The 13081-nt window shown below is 33.3% G+C and overlaps 1 protein-coding gene across 1 annotated transcript; it reads right to left on the reverse strand.

The window, feature by feature from the left end:
• LOC107633813 lies at nucleotides 4381-6843 on the reverse strand. Its single transcript, XM_016337412.1, has 5 exons — nucleotides 6642-6843; nucleotides 5834-6418; nucleotides 5339-5510; nucleotides 5146-5251; nucleotides 4381-5046 (listed from the first exon to the last, which is right to left on the reverse strand). The coding sequence occupies exons 1-5, from the start codon at nucleotides 6841-6843 to the stop codon at nucleotides 4381-4383; spliced, it is 1731 nt and encodes a 576-aa protein (XP_016192898.1).

The raw sequence follows: 13081 nt of genomic DNA on the forward strand, positions 1-13081 counted from the left end.
GTTGATAACAACTCAATCCTAACTCTACATGCAATTAATTGGCGGGTATCCGACCCTTCTTACGAATTTTTACAGATATGCAATATTATTATATAACTTAATAAGCATGCAAATTCAAAATTCAATATAGACAACACAATCATCCCACAAACAACACAATCATCTATCCCATAAACAATATAACAATGAAATATTGTGATATAATGTTGTATTTATATATCACTAAAATAAAATTAATTTTTATATAAATAAAAGTGTGAAATTATTAATTAATGATCTTAATTTAATGGTTAAAATTTTTTACACTAAATTAAAAGTTTTTGATTCAGCACCTACAATATATACATAAGTAAGAGATCAGATATCTGCAGATAAAATATATATTGTCACTCCTACTACTCCATATAATAAAAAGTGCAAAATGATTAATGTGACAATACTTTTTATTAATATTAGTCAATATTTTTAATTAATAATTAATTTTTATATTAAGATTTAAGTTTTAATATCTAAAATTTAAAAATTTTAATATTTAAAATATAAAATATTAATAAAAAATAATAAATTTTATTAATCATATAATATTGCTCTTAGTGAACTTGATGACATGATATACTAACTAAATTCTAAATAAGCTCTTGTTTATCTTTATTTTCAGGCTCTGAGAGATTTTACTCGAATCCTCTCTCATCCTGGTGTACAAGCTGAATTATTTTATGCAAAATACGAGAGAATTAAGTGCGCATAGTTTGTGTTTTATTTTTAATATTTTTTATGTTTAAAATTTAAAAAAATAGATAAAACAGTCAAAATAATTTTTTTATTCCAATAATTTATTTTAAAATATACACAAGATTTTAGAAAATGACTATTATTCAAACAAAAGTAAAAATTTGCGTATACTTATCTTTATATAAAATTATTAATTAAAAACAGTTAAATAATTTAATATGTAATCTAATCGCCCTTAATTATCAATTTTATATAAAAACAAATGCATATAAATTTCTACCTCAAACAAATCACGTTTCCGGATAGATCAATCATACTTGTAACTTGTTACAAAGTCATGAGCTAACTTGTTTTTATTTGGCCGCGACCAATAAGCTAATTTCCAACCACATGATAAAAAGTTAAAAACTAAAGCCTTGCAGCACTGCACCCACTTAATAAAAACGAATCGTCACTTCCAAAGGCTGAACTAAACCGAGACCGAACTTCCTCTTAGTTTGTCCTAACTTGCCTGAAAATGGCAGATGCCCAAGTACCAATCAAGATGCCTAACATTAACAATAGAGATGACATGTCACATGGCGTTAATTAGTTCATGATTGCATTCCTAACTTGCAAAATAACAATCATGGAGGATCATATTGGCACTTATAGTAACACCAACACTCCCAAATCTATTGCCAATAATCAATTGCCAAACACTTTGAATTCCATAAGATTACATTTCTTAAATGGCCTCGAATAAGCGTAGGTTGAAAGAGGGAGGTTGACATGACTTAAATGGAATACACCAATGCAAACCAATCTAGATAACAATGTTCCTTTTTCTTTATTCTAAACCCACGTACCATTAAATTGACGTTCATCATCAAGTTGGCAAATTACAATAATAACACACACGCACATTGTCATTATCTAGTTGCAAATGATTCTCTACTAAAAAAGTTATTCTAAACTTTTAAAAGCAGTAGTTTGTCAAAGCTTTATTAAATAAATAAAGCATGGTTAAACATACTCGCATTTACTAAAGAAATTAAAAGGCTTATGTCATCATGTTTTTATTGAATATTGATTAACATGTTGCAAAAGAACATAGTTGTTGAATTTTGTTTTAAACACAATAGATCAACACAATAAAGTGAATCATAAAAAAAAAAAAAAAGAAACATGGGACAAAGAACAAATTTTAAACTTTTTTATTATTTTAGATATTACCATCAATGACTAAAAAAAATCAATACAACACTATAATATTACTCCTTGTAGCTTTTGATTGAAGATGCAATAATATTCGCAATATCCAATGTCTTATTCTAAAAGTTTTTTTAATTTTTTTAACCAAATATTTCAAATAATAGAGGACAAATTTATCAACCACTTTTTGCGATTTTTTTTTCATTGTCACTGTCATCCAACTCTCAAAATATTCCTTTATCATGCTTGAAAAGATCCAAGAACTTCCAGCATTACAAGCCCAAGTACTACAAAAAAACCGGCAGATAGCAGCGGTTGTTTAGCGGCGGTTTTTTTCAACCGCTGCTAAATAATATCTACCAGCAGTTCTTGTGGCGAATTTGGAGTAGGCTACCAAATGATCTCATTTTGCAGCGATTTTGCTGTAACCGTCGCAAAATGTCGAGTAGGTGAATAATTAGCTACCCGTTTTGCAGCGGTTCTTGTGGCGGATTTGGAGTAAGCTACCAAATGATCTCATTTTGCAGCGATTTTGCTGTAATCGCCGCAAAATATCGAATGGGTGAATACTTAGATACTTGATTTGCAGCGGTTTTCTTTCAACCGCTGCAATATTATTTTTAACTTGAAATTTTTTTGTTTAAACATTGCCTTGTTAAAATTATTCTAGTAGTCGTTATTTTTTTTTACTGAAAAACATGTTTCCAACACTGCAACTTAATGCATTAAGCAAATTTTCAATTTTGTGTTACATAAAAAATAATTCATTAATTAAAAAAAATATTCATAAATGAATAACAAAAAACAAATTTACGAATCAGGTTTTCTCTTATACTATCAGCGCATTTTGAGTTTGTATTCAAGCATAAATGGTAATAAAGAAATCAAGTGAACGTCCGAATTCATAAAGTCAAAACAAAGTTCAATAGAGCATAAAAATCAGATTTACTAAAGTAGACATACAAGTATTAAGTCAAAATTTCTCATCAACATCGTATTGACCTGGCCAGAAATACTCTATCAAAAATCTACTACAGTCACGTGATAACGGATCTGATAAGTCGTCTCCAAACCATGGCAACTTGTTCAGATCGAAACCCCTTTTTGCAGCATGTATGTCATCTTCTCTATGTTGGGTGTTTAAAGTTTCATTGTCTTCTTCTGGAAACTTATTGAGCTCAACATTCCTGGAGATGTCATATCCACTAGAGGAGATAGCATCTAAATCATCTTTTGAATCAGTGTCTGCTCCATCTAGAGTGTCATCAACTATTTCGCCTGAATATTCAGCTGACACTGAATACATGAACATGCAACCAACAACATAAATCTACTTAAAAGAAAATGATAACTTCCAGGTCATTACCTAGTTATTAAGAAAAAAATTGGAAATTATGGGAAGAGGACTTTCAAAATTAACAAACACAAAATTAACTATTACCATCTCCTTCGTCGGTAGTTTGGACAGATTTCTTGGAAAGAAGCTCTCTAATAGCACGTTCTATATACTTTAATTCCTCTTTTTAAAGCAATCTCCAACTCAACAACATGCGAGTTATTAAAGCGCGTCTGCATCATAATAAAATGTATAATTGATGGTCTTTTTGTAAAGCATATTGTGTCACTGTGATTCATTTTCTATGCTATAAATTTATTTCTAACCTTTAATTCAACAAGTATGTCTTCAGAGGTCCTACCAGCTACAAATGTCACAAAAACATACCCAAATTTCTCCTCGTACATTGATCCCCATTCATGAAGTTTCTACAATTAGAAGCATGAACGTAACAACTATCAGTGGTTAAATGTTGTAAGCATATATCAACTTAAAATACTTATTATTCAAATACTGTTTAACTCAAGTTTTTAAGGATATGGCTAATGAACAGACCTGCACAGTATCTTCGTTCGCCATTTCCAAGTATTCATTAGAACAAGATCATCCTGATATAGCCTCCAACCAAGACCTAACATTCAACTTATGAGACCATATGTCTCTGGCAACCGTAATTGCATGTTCCAATGACGAGAATGGAGAGGCCATGGCCATTTCATTAGCGAATGTTGTGCCTACACAACATGATGAGAAATCCTCCATTTTCAATTCTCTTGTTACAACACCATTTTATGTTAACTATATTGGTCAATGATTACAATATTGTAATTCAACGCAATTTACTTGATATCATATTTTTTTTTATTGGAGATTAAGAACAACAACAATGATGATGACAACAACAAAGCCTTGAAAACTAACTTCTGATATCAACAATTATTGGAAGAAATGAGGAACTAGCGGTATTCATGAAAATCAACAAGAAATAAAAACTTAATTCAAATACGAAAACACAGATCGTAATGTAACCAGCAAACTGCATACATCATAAACAATGTTAAACTTATTAAACACACACAGATACTCTATAAATGATGTACACGTTTTCCATATTTACACTATGCCACATCATCGATGTTATCAGAAACATCTTCTATTGGGTCTTCTATATCATCTTCCCTTGTCAACTGTAAATCACTGATGTCACCTGCTGCTGACATGTTCAACCCGGGTTGTGGAGAAAAAGCAGCAGCTTCAACTTTTTCATTCTCTCCTCCCATGTCATACAAGTCTCGTGGTTTTACATGAACCGCTACACTCCATTCTTGATCTACTTCACCACGTACATAGTACACGAGATGAGCTTTTGATGCCAATATGTACGGTTCATCCTCTTCTCGATCACCGGTGTGAGTTGGACGAGTGAAATTAACGCTGGTAAGGTCCAGATGGTATTGTTTGATGCCTCTGCTCGTAGTTGTATCAACCCAAATACATTTGAACAAAACCACTGTGAAATGGCAGCTGTAGTTCAGTTCGATTATGTCCACAATGTTTCCATAATATGGAACACTACCAACAGCCACTCTATTGTCACGCATGCTTGCATAACTTGTATTGGATGAGACATAAACTCCACTATTTTGGGTTTTCAGCCCGTCTTCCTTTGTGATAGTTCTAAACTTGTATCCATTGATGTTGTACGCCCTAAAACATCTTGCCTGCATGGGACCGCATGCCAGCAACTTCATTTCTTTCGAATGTAGAGTACTGTCCATTGGAACCTGGCACCATAAATTAGATTTTGTTCGTATAAAATATTGAAATTCGTAATTTATAATTCTAGGGCACAAATAAGTTGGTCAGGTTAAATTTCTACGAACCTTACGCTTGAACCAGCGAGAAAATTCTGCATGCACAACACGGTCTATCTTAGATGGCGACCTTGTTTGATGCCATAATTTTCGCTTCGTTTCTGTCCTAAATGTACTTTACGACATAACAAAAAATTAGTCCAATGACTGAGTGTTTGAAATGGGTTATAATCGTGCTTAATGATTACATGTGCATACTTACTCAATAAATGGAACGACGGCCTCGCAATTGACTAGCACATGACGATGTGCCTGATCTCTTTCCATCAGGGTCAGTCCAAAATGTGAAACAGCTCTTGAAGCTTTTCCAATTTCTGGGAACATAGTTTTTCCTATATTGTTTGTAACATCAACAGGTTGATCATTAACTCGCGCTGGTCAGTTGATTCTAGTATCAGTATTATCCAAATATCTGGAGCAAAATGTCAAAATTTCTTCGGATAAATAGCCCTCCGAATTGAGCCTTCTACTTGTGCCCTGTTACGCATGTATTGCTTCAATCGTCCTAAGTACCTTTTATATAAATACGACATAACGCTTAATATATACATAACGAAATTGAAAAAAAATGTCTTAAATGCGTTTAGTAACAAGCTAACCTTTATATTGGATACATCCACCGATAATGTACCGGGCCACCAAGTTTTAGTTCATCAACAAGATACACCGTAAGGAGGAGAAATAATTTCCAACTGACACAGAATTTGCATAACATGGTTCGAAAGGCCACCAAGCTGCATAGGGTTTACAGCTTTTCCACAGAGTTCTCGAAAAAATGAAGACAGATTCGCAATCACAGTCGACACCGGACTCGGCAATGCATTCTTCACCAAAATCGGAAGTAATTGTTCCATTAGAATGTGGCAGTCGTGACTTTTCAACCCATACAACTTGCGCTTTCGGATGTCAACACAACGAGTAATATTGCTCGAGTAACCATCTGGAAAGACCACGTTCTGTAGAGTCTTCAGGAATACATTCTTCTGTGGATTCGACATTGTGAAGATTGCTGAAGGATATTTACCACCTTCGTCCGGCCACAATTCAGGCCTTATGCCCATGCTTTGTAAATCTTTGCTAGCTTTAAGATTGTCTTTTGATTTAACGCTATCATTTAAGATAGTGAAGACCACATTGTCACAAATGTTTTGCTCTATATGCATCACGTCAAGGTTATGACGCAACATGTGATCCTTCCAGTACGGGAGTTCAAAGAACACGCTCCTCTTTTTCCAATACGAGTCATCTTGATCTGCATCTTCACCAATGCATCTTCTTTTGGCTGTCAAAGTTGAGTTCTTCCCAAATGATACTTGTATGTTACACTGCTGCCTTTAAGACATCTGTTCCAGAATACTTCTGTGGTGGATCTCTGCTTTCAGCTTGTCTGTCAAATCTACTCTGGTCTAATCTATATTTATGGCCCTGATTTAAGAAGCGGCAATGGCCCATGTAACACCATTTTCGACAGAATTTTAGTCGCTGAGCCTTAACGTCCACGTTACACGTAGGACATGCTAACCCACTATACGTGTTCCACCCAGATAAATTTTTCAACCTTGGAAAATCGCTAATAGTCCATATTAGTGCCGCACGCATCTTGAAAGTGGTCCCCTTATTAGCATCATAAGTTTCAACGCCATCCCAGAGTTGCTTCAACTCATCCACCAAGGGCTCCAAATAAACATCTATGTCATTACCCGACATTTTAGGACCGGGAATAATCATAGATAGTATAAAATATGCCTGTTTCATGCAAAGTCAGGGAGGAAGATTGTATGAAATAAAAATCACAGGCCAAATGGAATACTTCATACTCATATTTCTGAAAGGATTAAATCCGTTACTAGCTAAAGCTAAACGAACACTGTGCGGATCATTAGAAAAAAAAAAGGATACTTTGCATCAAAGTCTTTCTATGCTTCAGCGTCTCTTGGATGCCTCAAGTACCCATCAGTATTATCAACCTCTTTATGCCATAACATGTCAGTTGAAGTTTTGCTACACATGAATAACTGTTGCAGTCGTGGTATAAGAGGAAAGTAACGGAGAGTCTTTGTTGGGAGAGACTTTTCGTTTTTCCTGACAGGTATTTTGAGTTTCATAACGGAACCCTTTCGTGTCTTTTGCTTCCATTGTGAAGTCCCACACTGCTTGCATTTGGTCGCATCCTCATCATCACCCCGATATAACATGCAATCATTCGGGCATGCATCTATATTTTTGTATTCAATCCCTAACTTTTGGATAGTTTTTTTGGCTTCATACAAAGTAGACGGGAGTTTGGCTTGCTCAAATGCATCCCGCAATAAGTCCAGAATCATTGACATAGTCTTGTCACTCACACCACACATACACTTAATGTGATAAAGCTTCACTAGGAAAGACAACTTTGAGTATTTCGAGCAGCCGAGATATAATTCCTCCGCTCCATCTGCAAGAAGATCGGTAAAATCCTGTGCCTCACGACTTGAACTATTGTACAAGTACAGCAACTCCAGATCATCGTCTTCTACAGAATCGCCTGCTGTGGTCTCCTCACTTCCGGGACGCATTGTGAAGTTAAATGCCTGGTGCACCATTTGATAATATGGATTCACCTCGGTTGTAGGTTTCTCAACTATATCAGTGTGCAAATAGAGCTCTCCTCAGCTGGTTTCTCACCATGACGCAACCACAACATATATCCAAGGGAAAAGGGCTTTATCAACAGGTGGTCGTATGCATCCTCTCTTGTTTGCATAAATTGAAACCCAGATTGAGGGCATGGACACTTTATGTCATCCGATGATGCATTCGCAAATGCAAAGTTTAGGAACTTATTAAGTCCTCGTCTATATTCTATGCTATCTCGTGGCTTAAGAATTCAGGTTTTGTCTATATCTATTATACACCAAAGATATGGTTTAGCAATTAATATGATACAACTTTTTCATCACTAAAATAATGTTAAGTATCTTAGTGTATTTTATCCGCATGATATAACAAATGCCGTTCTAAAAACATAAGATTAAGGTAAAATACGTGTGCAACTAAAAACATTAAAATTTATACTAAAATGTGTAGTAAACTGTAGAATATAAAACTAATATAAAAAAAAGGCCACATAATTACAGTTATAATATGACGCTAAAATTTACACCAATTAATTCTTGTCACAAAATATTAAGATTCATTTTTACATATAATAGTCATTCATCTAAGTTCATTCATGGACTACCTTACAAAAATTTTATCTACGTAAAACACTCCTCTTATAACCTTTTTATGAGTTGAGATTCAAAATTTTTGTACTTTTATTTTTATTCAATGTTTATTTTTATGTTTTATTTTAGGTATGTTAATAAAAAATCTTAACATTAGTTTTGATTTTTTACTTTTAGGAAAAAGTAAATAAAAAATGCGACTTTTTTTATAAATTAGAATATTAAAAAATAATTTTATTATAGAAGAAATTAAGTCTATTTCTTGACCATAGGAATACAGATAATTCAATCTTGAATGTAATCAAAGTAAATATATATTTATTTAATTTTTAAATTTTACATTAACTATTAAAATAATGATATAATGGATGTACTCTTGTTAAAAAATTGAAAATGACTTCATAACAATTTTTTTTGTTGGATGAAAACATGACTCGAAAACTATAAAGTCTAATTTAAACAACTGTTCATAAGTAAAATAAGTAATAAAAATTGGATATACGATTTAACCTTCTTGTTATTTAGTACAAATATAAATATAATAAAAAAATTATTGTTTCCATATATAGTAACACAAAATTCAATTTTTTTTTATTTTTTAGAGCTATTTATTTTTTTAGTTTTCGTCTTTAATTTTTAACTTTAATTAAAATTTGTTAAGCAAAAAAGTACTAATATCAGCTAACTTTAATATTCAACTTATATTCTAAATGAAATTATGTGACTTTGTAGTTTGTATGCATTATATAATAAAATTGAAAATACATATAATAGAAAAAAATAAAACTTATTTGTTCGTTACATTTATAGGAGTATAGATGATTAACATAAGAGTTATGAGACTTTTTTTTTTTTCTTATTTTTAAGATATATATGGTAGTGACTACTGACGATTAAAGATAACATAAAAAGAGATTAAAAATATAAAGCAACTTAGATAATAATAAATTTGTTAGTTACAAATCATCAATAGAATTACTACTAATTAATACTTAGTGGAGGAACACAGCAAAGACATAAAAATTTGAGACAAACTATTTAATTAAGTATTAAAATTTTTATAATTCAGGATTAATACTTTTAATTAGAAAATGAATACATTAAATATTAATTCAATATGTCAAATAATATCGATATTCATTAATAAATGACCATTTCATAGAAGTAAATAATAAGGACAAACATGGGGAATATTATGACAAACCAAAAAGGGAACTAATAAAGTTAAGATATTCCAAATAATACAAAATATACACATAACTCATTACGCACCTTATGTTTGTACTTTGTAGGTCAAAGATGCCAAAATAATAGTCTAAAATGTGTATAAAAAAGAAGTAAAAGAGTTAGTAAACAAAAAATTACTTCCAAAAAATTTATCTATTCATCAAAATATTTTCAACAAGTTTTATCATGAAAAATAATTTAAGATGATTATATTCGAAACAATAATTTAGGAATAATTAAACTTGAATAACATATTTCACGTTCAACAAACATAAAAATAAAAATAAAAAGTTCGTCAATATAAAACGTCCACAAAATTAATTTATTGTTTCTCCTTATATAGAACATAAATAATCGAAAAAATAAAAAATGAAGCCATCATTAAAATTTTTAGTAAAAGATATTTATAAACATTAGGTAATTAACGAAAGATTAGTTTCGGCATAATCAAGATGACTTATTTTCTTTTTTATTGTATTTTTAAATATACTCGGTAAAATAGAAAAATTGGATATTTTAAAAACTAGAATTGAACCGGTGAACCAGCCGAGAATTGGTCGGGCGAACCGAACCGTGATCCGGCCGGTTTTTTGAAGGAATATCAAAATGTTGCCGTTTTAGCCTCCAGTTAGCCCTAATTACATCCCATTCCATCCATATGAAGAGATACAGATTCCATAGGTCAGAGCGCCGCATGTCTGCAGAAAGCAATGGAACATATTGAACATATTGAGAGCCAAGACCCCTCCAGCAATGAATTTTTACAGAATGATTCCCTTGCACAAGTGCTTGAAAAGGAGCACCCAGGAAGAGTTCGTGGACTCGGTTTCGGTCCATGTCCCAGTCAGTGTTTTCGTAACATTTCACAGCAGTCTGACTATGGTGTGCAGATTGAGGAGTATCAGATGGAGATTGTAAAACTTAAGGCAGAGGCAGCAGAAACAGAGGAAAAGGTAAAGAGACAGAGAATAGAGGCTGAGGCAGCAGAGGAGAAGGCAAAAATATGAAAAATTTGTTAAGATACATAATTCAGCAACAAGGAGGTAATTTGCCACCTGAAATAGCTGCAGATCTGGATTCTTTGAGAAGTGCACCGACCTCATCCCATGCAAGATGATGTGCGGGCACTAATGATCTGAATTATCAATGTTGGAATCTGAATACTTTTTTATTGTTCACTGTCCTAATGACTTTTGAGATATTTATTTGTAGTTCTTTTTTTTTGTGACTTTATTTGTAGTTTACAGTCATTGATGCACTGAATTCAAATTACTATTATAATGATTCACTTTTGCATATATATATTTATTCTGTTTTGTGTGTTTTTGTTTGATTGGCTGTTGGTTGTTTTAATAAATTAAAGTAACTGTGTGGAAGAACGTATAAGGAAGGGTTAAGTACTGAAATCGTCCCTAAGGTCTTCGGTGAAAATCAAAATCGTCCCCGATCTTTTTTTGTTATTAAAATCATCCCCAACGTTACAAAACGTTATAAAATTGTCCTTTTATCCATAAATAAAATTTTCTGAACACCGAACGGATCTTCCCGTGTTCCTTCCCCTTCAACGACGCCGTTCGCCGACCGAAACGACCCTTGGGAGGTTATATACCAAGCCGCAGGACAAGTGGCTAGGATGAAGCTGAACGACCACGTGTCTCAGAGCAACAGAGGGTTTCTTAACTCTACACGTGCCACCGCAGCAGCACCGAAGGACCTCCACACCACCGTATGCCGCTCGTTCTATAACCACGCTCCTCAGGTAACAAAACCGTCTTTGGGAAGAAGGCATTTCTGAAAAACTTGAATCTAATAATATTTTTCCATTGTGTTCAGGTTTCTCAAGAGCAGGTGTTGAATCAAGTGTGGTTCTACTTGGGGAAGGCAGGGGCTGGTAATAAAGCATATTGGCTCCTCCAACAGCAGAACAAAGTGCGTGAAATTTGTTATGAGAGTGTAAAATGTGGTAATTTGTTACGCTTCTGGCACGGACTTCAAGCACAGATTCGTGTTCTCCACTTTTTCTTCTGTGTGTTCTAGATTCATCGCTAATTCTAGAATTTTTGTTGCTGCTCTCTCTAATTCTGCATCTTCATAATCTGAATCTGAATTCTAGATTTGTGGAATTGTTGTTGATTAGTTGAAATTCTGACTCTGAATTGGCTTGAATTTTTGGATTAGGATTGTTTATTGATGATTTTGGTTCTGGGATTGTTTATTGATGATTTTGGTTCTGGCCCTGTCTGTGTGCGTTCCTCTTCTTGATATATATGTACTTTTATGAGGTTGGGTCTGGTTGGGTGTATTCTAGGTGATGGAAATTCTTGTACCAAGTCTGGAAATTGAGTCAAGCCTGCATCGGAAGGTGTGGACTTATTTTTTCTTGTTGACTCCATTGCTCAAAGTTCTTGTGGTTTGAAAGGTGATTGTTTATGACTTGTGAGTCTTGAATCTTGCTTACAGAGAGGGAAGATGTAAATTATTTGAAAGGAGAAGAGGAAAGTTCCTCGGGGAAGGGGGAAGGGAACGCGAAGGGAGAAGAGGGAAAAGGGGGGTTTCGAGAAGAAGAGGGGGAAGGGGAAGGGTCCTCGCCGCCGCCATGAAGTGGAAAAGGACGATTTTATAACGTTTTGTAACGTTGAGGATGATTTTAATAACAAAAAAAGGTCGGGGACGATTTTGATTTTCACCCCAGACTTTAGGGACGATTTCAGAACTTAACCCTATAAGAAATAAAAGAATTGGCATATATTATTATAAATTTGGATTTTATTAAAAAAAAAAGTGTAACTCTATATTTGACAGTGGTTTTTAATCCGCCGCTATATCTTAACAAATTTTGTCAACGGATGGCATTTTGCAGCGGTTAACAACCGCTGCCATCTCCAAGCAGTCCTATTCTTTCGATTTCGTAGCGGATAGAACCGCCGCAAAACTATGCCGCTGCAAAATACCATTTAGCAGCGGTTATACTAGCGGTTACTATTAACCGCTGCTAAAGGTTTAGTCGCACGCTATCTTTCAGCGGGTATATCAACCGCTGCTATCCATTTGGCAACGGTTAAAAATCGCTGCTATTCCTGTGCATAACCGCTGCTATTTATCAAATGTGGTGTAGTGTACACTACGGTTGTCAAAAATACTCACAGGCATCAAACAATTGGTGAATATTTTTAACATTTTTAATTACTACATAGTATACATAAATTGTCCTTAGGATCAATAACACCCAATGTATTCAACTTTTTTTATTATTAACTCTACTGACTAATACAAATTAAATAAAAATTTTGACCCAAGATGAAACAACTCTTTTTAAATAATTTTAGTAAACCTATAACTTTATATATCTTCCGATACCATTTATGCCTATAAAACCTACACAAAAATTAATAATAAACACCCATTCATTTTTTTATTGAACTTTTATGCAACTGAATCTTCTCTTTCTTATGTCAATTTGACTAATTATAAGACACAATAAAATTTACTAAACAATTCTGATTTCCATTAAT

This window comes from Arachis ipaensis, chromosome B03 (assembly GCF_000816755.2).
Source record: "Arachis ipaensis cultivar K30076 chromosome B03, Araip1.1, whole genome shotgun sequence".
NCBI classification, from domain to species: Eukaryota; Viridiplantae; Streptophyta; class Magnoliopsida; order Fabales; family Fabaceae; genus Arachis; species Arachis ipaensis.

Coding starts and splice junctions, on each gene's coding strand:
- LOC107633813 (XM_016337412.1), bottom strand. CDS start 6,843: ATGTCGGGTAATGACATAGATGTTTATTTGGAGCCCTTGGTGGATGAG. Junction 6,419..6,641: donor TGGGTTAGCATGTCCTACGT/GTAACGTGGACG, acceptor CAACTTTGACAG/CCAAAAGAAGATGCATTGGT. Junction 5,252..5,338: donor GCCGTCGTTCCATTTATTGA/GTAAGTATGCAC, acceptor TATGTCGTAAAG/TACATTTAGGACAGAAACGA.